This window comes from Lampris incognitus, chromosome 12, assembly GCF_029633865.1.
Source record: "Lampris incognitus isolate fLamInc1 chromosome 12, fLamInc1.hap2, whole genome shotgun sequence".
Lineage (NCBI taxonomy): Eukaryota > Metazoa > Chordata > Actinopteri > Lampriformes > Lampridae > Lampris > Lampris incognitus.
In genome coordinates this window covers 55829475-55839562 of record NC_079222.1, presented here as the reverse complement: position 1 = coordinate 55839562, position 10088 = coordinate 55829475, and the positions used below count along the sequence as shown (strand labels likewise).

Genomic DNA, 10088 nt, shown 5'->3' with positions numbered 1-10088 from the left:
ATCCTTAACTAATTTTTTCTGGGAATGTACATATAGCGGTGTCTTCTGAACTGTATGCTTCTTTGTTGAACCACATTAGCAGCTGATGAGTGGGCGACGCACGAAACACACCTGTCCTGCTATGCATTAAAACTTTTTTTCCCCCTGTATCTGTGTTGATATATATTGTAGCGAATTCGGGGGGAGGGCAACCACAGGAACTGCCGCAGCCGAGATGCGAACCCGTATTTCCCGCATCTAAAGGGTCCGAGCTGTTAGCCAACAGGTCTACTTATCCATGCACACTACACTACCCCCCTCTTTCGGGAAAGCGCGTCCGCGCGTATCCCACTTCTTACACCAGTGGAGCGAATATGGGGGGGGGGGGGGGGGCAACCACAGGAACTGCCGCAGCCGGGATGCGAACCTGTATCTCCCGCACCGCGGGAGACGTCACTAACCGCTCAACTAAAGGGTCCGACCCGTTAGCCAAGGGCCAACGTGTCTACTTACAATATATATATTCCCCCCCTACATCTATATTGATATTCCGCTCCTTATTAGTTGAGCACTTATATCAACACCATTGACGGTTTCCGAAAAAAAAAAACCCGCTATGTATATATACACTACCGTTCAAAAGTTTGGGATCACCCAAACAATTTCGTGTTTTCCATGAAAAGTCACACTTATTCACCACCATATGTTGTGAAATGAATAGAAAATAGAGTCAAGACATTGACAAGGTTAGAAAAAATTATTTGTATTTGAAATAAGATTTTTTTTACATCAAACTTTGCTTTCGTCAAAGAATCCTCCATTTGCAGCAATTACAGCATTGCAGACCTTTGGCATTCTAGCTGTTAATTTGTTGAGGTAATCTGGAGAAATTGCACCCCACGCTTCCAGAAGCAGCTCCCACAAGTTGGATTGGTTGGATGGGCACTTCTTTGAGCAGATTGAGTTTCTGGAGCATCACATTTGTGGGGTCAATTAAACGCTCAAAATGGCCAGAAAAAGAGAACTTTCATCTGAAACTCAACAGTCTATTCTTGTTCTTAGAAATGAAGGCTATTCCATGCGAGAAATTGCTAAGAAATTGAAGATTTCCTACACCGGTGTGTACTACTCCCTTCAGAGGACAGCACAAACAGGCTCTAACAGGTACTATTTAATGAAGATGCCAGTTGGGGACCTGTGAGGCGTCTGTTTCTCAAACTAGAGACTCTAATGTACTTATCTTCTTGCTCAGTTGTGCAACGCGGCCTCCCACTTCTTTTTCTACTCTGGTTAGAGCCTGTTTGTGCTGTCCTCTCAAACTCAATCTGCTCAAAGAAGTGCCCATCCAACCAATCCAACTTGTGGGAGCTGCTTCTGGAAGCGTGGGGTGCAATTTCTCCAGATTACCTCAACAAATTAACAGCTAGAATGCCAAAGGTCTGCAATGCTGTAATTGCTGCAAATGGAGGATTCTTTGACGAAAGCAAAGTTTGTTGTAAAAAAAATCTTATTTCAAATACAAATCATTATTTCTAACCTTGTCAATGTCTTGACTCTATTTTCTATTCATTTCACAACATATGGTGGTGAATAAGTGTGACTTTTCATGGAAAACACAAAATTGTTTGGGTGATCCCAAACTTTTGAACGGTAGTGTATACATATATATATATGTAACTGGTTATTTTCTTGCCCGGTGCGGGATTCGATACGAGGTGTACTGCACCACAAGGCGACGTCACTAACCGCTCGGCTAAAGGGTCAGACCCATTAGTTAGGGGCTAAAGAGTTTACAGTCGTCACCCTCTCCCGGAAGCGCGCCCTCGCGCTTTGCTATTCCCGCGCTCCGAAGAGACTTCTGAGGATCTGCACACTTCCGGATCCCACCGCTGCCACCAATGTAACCGGTTATTTTCTTGCCCGGTGCGGGATTCGATACGACGTGTACTGCACCACAAGGCGACATCACTAACCGCTCGGCTAAAGGGTCAGACCCATTAGTTAGGGGCTAACGTGTCTTATTAGTAGTTTACATATGTCTATAAGATAGATGTAGGAAAACAAACTTTTAATACATAACAGAATAAGATTGTTTCATGTGTCGCGCACTCATCAGCTGCTAATGTCAGTATAATGACATTACCAAATTCTTATGCTGCTATTACAACATTCTGATGCTGCTATTACCACATTCTGATGCTGCTATAGCAACATTCTGATGCTGCTATTACCACATTCTGATGCTGCTATTACCACATTCTGATGCTGCTATTACCACATTCTGATGCTGCTATTACAATATTCTGATGCTGCTATTACAACATTCTGATGCTGCTTTTACAACGTTCTGGTGCTTCTGTTAGAACATTCTGATGCAGGTTTTTTCCTGTTTTCTCCCGTTATACTCTCGAAAGAGAATATACTTGATGCAAAACCTTAGGGAACTGCAGTTAAATTATGATTTAAAATATATTTTACAGAGACGTGATGGGGAACAGTGTGACTTGGACGTTACAATAAAATTGAAGACTTGCTTAATAGGATCTTTTTTTTTTTTTACAAAAGCCCAATTCACACTCCATACCTATTAGTGGAGGTAATGCACTATGTCGTTGATTGCCACCTGCCATATAAAGAGCAGGAGGAAGAGACGAAGAAGAAGAAGAAGAAGAAGAAGAAGAGGCAGACGAAAAAGAAGCAGAAGAAGAAGAAGCAGAAGAAGAGGAAGAAGAAGAAGAAGCAGAAGAAAAAGAAGCAGACGAAGTAGAAGAAGAAGAAGCAGAAGAAGAAAAAGAAGCGGAAGAAGAAGAAGCAGCAGCAGAAGAAGAAGGACAAAAAGGAAAAAAAAGTTGAAAGTCAAAACAACACTGCAGCGTGACACTATGGCCGTCCTAGTGGGGTGCAGAAACGCTTCACAAACCCTTCGTCTCCACACAGGAAACCTGGAGAATGTGTGCAGATTGGGAGCTTATTTCAACTCGCAGTTTGCCCCGTCATATAAAACAGCGTTTGCACCGGCGCGTTGTTACAGCTCCGACATAAAGGATGACCTGCGAGTTAAATATCTGGACGGAGACGATTCAGGTAAGAAACATCAAAACAAAACAAAACAAGGCAAAACAAAACATCGAGGTTTTCTCGGATTATCACTTAAAAATCGTGCTTTTTGGTGCAGTTAAACGGAAACACGTTTAAATGTAACTTGCTGCAAGTAGTACATAGGTTGTCCATATTTATGCATGTAAGGGGGCATAAAGTGCCTACTAACAGTTTACAACTATGGATGAGATGTGGAACGCTGAGGTAGCATGTATGACGTCATCGATCGGACCGTTGCCTCGTCTACCTCGCCGCGGACACACCGGCTGTACCAATGCATTATGTTGCACGGTGTAACGCGATATGGAACTAATGAGACCAGATACCACAGGAAGAGGTTTTATGTCCTATAGACCATACTTCCGGTGTAACGCAATATGTAACATGACACCAGATACTACAGGAAGAGGTTTCATGTCCTATAAACCAGACCGGCCTTTACGGGTCCTTATAAAACGACCCTTTTTGGGGGATGAAAAATATCAGATGCTAAAGATGTTAATGCGATTTGATGTGTGTTTAGCTGAGAAGTTTCTACGCATTAATTTCGTGTTAAACAAACCTTTGTCTTATAGACATGTCTAGTAATTATTTTGCCTGAACCTGAGCGTTGGCGATACCTTAAGTTTGAGCGGTCAGCCGTCAAGCCCCTTCTGCCTCCCACCGTCCAAGTTGATCAATAAACCCAACACAGAGGCCAGACATGGCTTATCGATGGACACAGCAGATGGTATTAGGCTAAGTGTTGTCTGTAAATAACCAGCCTGTTAATAGCAAACTGTTTGGTCTAGGCTAGGCTGGGATTTAGTTGGAGACGATATTCTAATGCTGCTATTACAACAGCTTTACAGCATTTTACTGTTTCTCGTGTTATGTAAAGGTACGACTCGCCCCCCAAAAGGGGGCGGGGCCTAAGTGCTTTATGACAGGGCGCTACCCCACTGAGTAATTTGAGCGCATCCGGTTAGAGTGAGGTGAATGCGGGGATGTGTGCACAATCAATTGAAGACGTTGCCCCGTTGTGATCCCAGCTATTCCTACCTTTCTGTTGCTTATGAGATGGGGTCACATGCGCTTACCAAAGACAACTCCATCCATCCATCCATCCATCCATCCATCCATCCATCCATCCATCCATTATCTGAACCACTTATCCTGCTCTCAGGGTCGCGGGGATGCTGGAGCCTATTCCAGCAGTCATTGGGCAGCAGGCCTGGGAGACACCCTGGACAGGCTGCCAGGCCATCACAGGGCCATACTGTCTATGGCCCTGTGATGGCCATAGGAAACGATGAAGAATAAATCAGAGTGTTACTTTTCTGTATGTTCTCAATCAGCTATAGCATTTTCACAGTTATCGTCATGATCCCCAAGGCCACTGCATTCTAAGCAGTGGGGTCGGGATGTTTAGTCGGGATGGAATAAATGTTTAAATCCAACATTTCAACAGCCTGTACTAATTGATTTTGAGTTTGAAGATGAGCCCACCTGGTGCACTTTTTTGTTGTGTGTTATGACTATGTACAGCAAAGTTCGAAGATGGCTTTGTTTGCGGCATCTGCTGCATTTACGTTACCATAATGTATGGCAAAAAAAGGACAACAGATGGAGCCATCTTTGAACTCAAAATCACCAGTGCGTGCCTCCAGAATATTGGATTTAAACATTTATTTCATCCCGGTTAATCAATTTGCATGTGGGGTCACATATGGGGCCACTGAAGACTCATTGTGGGTGGATTCTAATGTCAAACACGGAGGTGCTGTCGACAGCAAGTTTGGCTATTCTGGTAGCTAACACAAGGCTGTGGCTACAGCAAGCAGTCAAGAAGTTACTCTAACCGGGAATCGCCAGTTCGAATCTCTGTGTTACCTCCAGCTTGGTCAGGTGTCCTACAGACACAATTGGCCGTGTCTGCGGGTGGAAAGCTGGAAGTGGGTATATGTCCTGGTTGCTGGATCAATATATGCTTGTCATCCACTGCACCAATACAGTTGGGGAAATTCCGCATCCACTGGAAATAAGCTGCAATTCCTCTCCAGCATTCGCTGTTAGGTGGAGGAGTTGTGGCCAATTGGGTGTTAAGTGGCCAGGGTATGACCAGAATATTGCAGGGATTTATAGGTCTGTCCTGGTTCAGTGTCATTGCTGTGTGCATTTTAACTTCTGGAATGGTTCTGAATTGCTGGTTCATCTAGAATAGAGTAAGTATCATATTTCTTGCTTAAAAAGTTGCTATTAGTCTTATTCCAGCTGCTTGAGTATTAGTCATGTTCTCTATACATCTGCTGCTGGTTAGTGGGAACTAGTGGGATCTTATTCTAGCTGTAGCTGTCTTATTCTAGCTGTAGCTGTTTTTCACCTCGTGTGTCCTTATATATTTCGTGGTGCCTAGCTGTTTTGACTTAGTTATCCTTTTAGCTTATAAATATATTCCTTGGTAAATTGCTGTTTGCAGTTTTAATAGTTTTGTCTGAGGTTTGATAGAATTTTACATAAGTGACCAGTTTCTGGGCAATAGGCTTAGTTTCAGTGTACCTCTTTGGCCAATTGGGTGTTAAGTGGCCAGGGTGTGACCAGAACATCACAGGGATTTAGTCCATGGGCCAGACGATATTTCGGTACACTCAAGGTGGCAAAACGTACTTATAATTTTTGAAAGGATCCATGTCTGTAGATGATATTTTGGTATGATAACCATTCCTGAGTGGCAGCTGTATCACAGTTATCAGCTCATGAAGTTAACCACCCGCTAAACTAAATTGCATTTTAGACGCTGGTGCATATCCTGGTTTAGCCTCATGGTCAGGACATTTTTCAATGTTCTATAATATTGTCTTTGGTATCATTTTAAAGGGGACCTTCTTAGCTTTCATTCAAGCCCTGTTGTGGATATTTCTCACAAATATAGAGGTCACTTGAGCTCTTCAACCCGTCAATAACACACATCTTTCTGCAATTTTCGCCTAAACTATATACTTTCTTTTAGCCCTGTGGCATCTAGGAATATCAGGGACACAAAACACAAAAACTGGAATACTCACAGGACTGTAAAGATTCAGGAAATAATATATATAAATAGTATAATATGTATAATATACCCATACTATTTCATTGTGTGAGGTGATTGTGAGCCTTAAATGAGAACTAGACCAAAGCCAGTTAGGTCACAAACTGGTCTCTATACATTTGTTTAAATACACAATCAAAATACATGATAAAAAGGAATACCATAGTGAGGTAATGAACTATTTTAATATTTTAAACAACATTGACATTTACATATACTTAGTCAATGATACATGTAATCCCATATCATTAGTGGGTATATGTAATGGTAATGGGTAGGGTAATGGGTATATGTGAATATGGTTACATTATTGTTATCAAGCTCTGGGTAACCAAATCCAGAATCAACATCCTGTGCATCAATAGACTACTACCACAGTAATACCATCAGAATCATCACACTGTCATTCATCAAACTGCTCGTTTCTCTCATCATCTGACTCCCCAAGTTCAAAGTCCAGTTCTGGACCATCCTGCTGTTTTTGGTTACTGCAGGTCTGTAACCTGCACATGTCTGTGCATGGAAGTCCATTTGACAGGCACATGCAGCTTGGCATTTTGCATGAATGCACACACTTGCATGTTAGCATTTCCAAGACCACATCTGGTGCAGGTGGGGAGCGCATCCAGTAAATGGCCAGCTTGCCTTCATCGTCTGTCCATCCATACTCAGTAGGGCTTGGCACCACAGGGTTAGCCTGCAGACAGCACTTCCATATTGCTGCCTGATAGTTGGCTCGTTGAACATGCATAAAGAGACAGTCTCTACATGGTGGCAGCTGGCTGGACTCAACCGCTCCCCTTTTGGTGCAGAAGAGCTGGTAACGCAGTTTGTTCACCTCAGCAGTGCTGCTATTAGCAACATACATCCGACAGGTGAACTGCTCAATTTTCTGGAACAGCTCATTACTCACATTCCATGTCTGTCCCAGTTGACTAAAAGTCTCTTGGCAGGAAGTGTGCTTTCTCACTATCTTCAGGGCATTCAGCTTCCCTCGACCAGCGAATGCACTGACAGTGTCGCAGCCTGTGAAGGCATGTAAGCCAATTAGGCTGTCACAGATGCTGTCTCCAAGTGAACTTGCCAGTTTGGTGATGTCGACAAACCGTGTGCGGTTCTGAGTCCCACACTTCTGGTAGATGGGACAGGTGATGTCCTTCTGGAAGCCAAGACAAAGCACCATGACATCAGTGTCCTCAGCTGTGATGATAACTGACTTTGAGCCCGCATTTGCTGCATGCAATGCATGCAGGAGCAGACGGGTGTCAGCTTCCTCATGTGTGGAGTGCAGTTCTGCTGCTTCCTCACACCCATCTTCTGTCAACTTGTAGCAGGTTTCCTCACAGGTCATGTACAACACCTTACCATGCAGCATAGCTCTGTATCGTGGGAGTTTCCACTCTTCCACCAGAAACTTGATGAGACTGGTCTTGTTGGAGGAACTGCACAGAAATTTTCTCCACTGCTGGACGTGGTGTCCCCCTGCAAGATTCTTGTACTGGAGAGTGATGTCTCCACCCCGGTTCAGTCGTTCAGCATCTTTGATCGAAGTCTGGTGATAGACATCAAAAACAACATCAATCCTCCCACTCTGTGCTCCCTCATGGAGGACCTGGGTCAAGGCTGACTCTGCCACCTGTGCAAAGGTTTTGTTGTTGCCATTCATTTTTTGGACCAGGCTCATCCCATCAATGATGGAAGTAGATGGGATTGGGATGTCTTCTGCAGGAGATACATTCTTTTCAAGCTCTCTGGCAAGTGCAGCCTTGTTTGTTTTTCGTAAGGACCCATCAGCATTTGCCAGTGCCCATGGTAGTGGGCCCAATGGGTAGGCAAGGACATCCTTCAGATTCACCTTCCTGCTTTCAGCCACCAGGATCATGTGACTGAAAAGGTTTCTATCTGCCTTCAGAACCACATCCTGTGCTTTCTTTCCATGAGCTTGTTTTGTGCTGACGTTGGAGAATGTTTTCAGACTTTGCTTGGTCATCTTGTCGTGGAATTTCACAGGTGGTGGGTCTGCATCTAACCTTGTTTGCTGGAATGCTTGGTAGGCCTCTTCTCCTTTCTCAAGAGCTCTCAAGAGATCTATGGTCACATCAGGTGGAGCCATGTTGCCAGTGGAGAGGCTAACCAAATCAATCTCATCAGGGGGCATAGGATTGAGCCAGTTATTCTCCATAAGGTCCATGAGAGACTGGACATCTGCTTCATCTCTCTTGATCCTTGGACTCTGTAGATCTGGATGAGACCATTTGCACCTGCCTTGACCTGTCAGGTCTCTCAGCTGTCTGAGGTACATGCTTCTATACTCAGCTGTGAGATAATATTTGGTCACAGCTCCTGGCTTCAAGCTGAATCCCTTTGTCCCTCCAGCTGTTTGGGTGTCTTTGTTCACCGTTTCTTCTATAGCTTGGTCAACAGGGACTCGGCCAAAGGGATTGGTGGAGCCCAGTTGGACTGAGAAGCCTCCTTCCATGAATTCTGTGTACACATCTGGGTGTAATGGGCAGCTCAGACATCTGGGCGTAGTAGTAGGGGAGGTAGCGTGCATAATTCATCCTGTCATAAGCAAAGCACCATGGGATCATTGCTCGAATGCTAGCCAAGTGTAGCATCCAGTCTCCCTCTCTGGATGCTCGGATGAGCCCCAACAAGATTTCAACCATGTCCAAATAGGACATCCAGAAGTTCGAGAGGCTGCCGTTTCCACCTCTAAGGAACTCACGGTAGACTTCAAATAGATCCATGATGCGTGTACAAGAGCTGTTCTTGAGGACCTCCTTCAAAGCATGTTGTGAGACTTCTTTCCCAAGGCTGTCAATGGTCTTCAGTGTCTCATTCAGGTGAACCATGTCATTCCTGTGAGTTTCTTCCAACCAGGACAGGAAACCATTCAAGGTCAGTCGCATGAGAGCCTCATACAGGAGCTTGTGTAGTCGCACTGCCCTGTTGTACTTGCGGCCATCCATAACACCAGCAATTGAGCCTTCTGCAATCATGCCAGACTCAATGCAGAGGTCTTTGAGTCCAGCATCTTGGAAACGCTTTCCTATTATTGCCAGCAGTGTGCAGATGGTGTGGAATACCCCAAGCCTAACGATGATATCATGGAACTTGTCATGGTGTTTCCATGTGATCTCGACAGCCTTGGCATACAGGGCTTGGTCAAAGACACAGACAATCTTCCTCAGGCCTAAGCACTGCATGATGCTCAGTGACTGGTTAAGCACCTCGTTGACAGTAGACATTTGTGTCGCTGGAGCATTGATGGTAGGCAGATAGCCTATATTGTCGGGGATGACCGTCATCTCTCCTCGAGTCAGGATGTTGAAGCCTGTCCAGCTGCTGACTGACTGTTCTTCTTGTTGTGACATGCGTGCTAGGACCCAAAGAAGGTTTTTCTCTCTGGCAAGCTTAGTATTGGCTGCAGTATCGGCATCTGACTTTTTGCTTTGTGGTGGCCCTACCCGTTGTCCAGCATTGTAAGTTGGTAACATTGGTGGGGGTCCATCAATGCTTCTCTTCTTTGTTTTGGGAACAGTGGGCATGGGTTGGACAGGAAGTGGGTTGACTGGCTTTGCTTGCACAGCAATCCCATTGACTCTGTGAGATGTTCCCTCACCACTGACAGTTTCTTCAAGACGGTCGCTATTGTCCCAGGCTAAAGTTGTGAATATGCCAGGATGGATGTTAGCTGGAAGGGCAATGCCACTCCCTGATGATGAGAGTTTCTGGAGACACAGGGCAGTGTTGATCTCTTCCATGTGTGAATAGGACACACTGTGACCAAGTCGGTTGAGGATGTTTATCAACTCTACATTTCCTGTCAACGATTTGACACTGAATGGCAGAACAATGTGCTTGGAAGGCTTGGTATTTCCACATGTCACTGCATATACTATGTCATGGCCAAATGACTGCAGAAGGCACTGCACTC

General features: G+C 44.6%; 1 protein-coding gene across 3 annotated transcripts in view; it reads left to right on the top strand.

Annotated features, from left to right (window-relative positions):
* The first annotated feature begins 2621 nt into the window (after nucleotides 1-2621).
* Nucleotides 2622-10088, top strand: part of auh (AU RNA binding protein/enoyl-CoA hydratase) — a 140328-nt gene continuing 132861 nt past the window's right edge. For all 3 annotated transcript variants that reach the window (XM_056290720.1, XM_056290719.1, XM_056290718.1), the window contains exon 1: nucleotides 2622-3063. In XM_056290720.1, coding sequence (XP_056146695.1) covers nucleotides 2862-3063 — 202 coding nt within the window. In that variant the 5' untranslated portion in view covers nucleotides 2622-2861. The remainder of the gene's footprint in view (nucleotides 3064-10088) is intronic.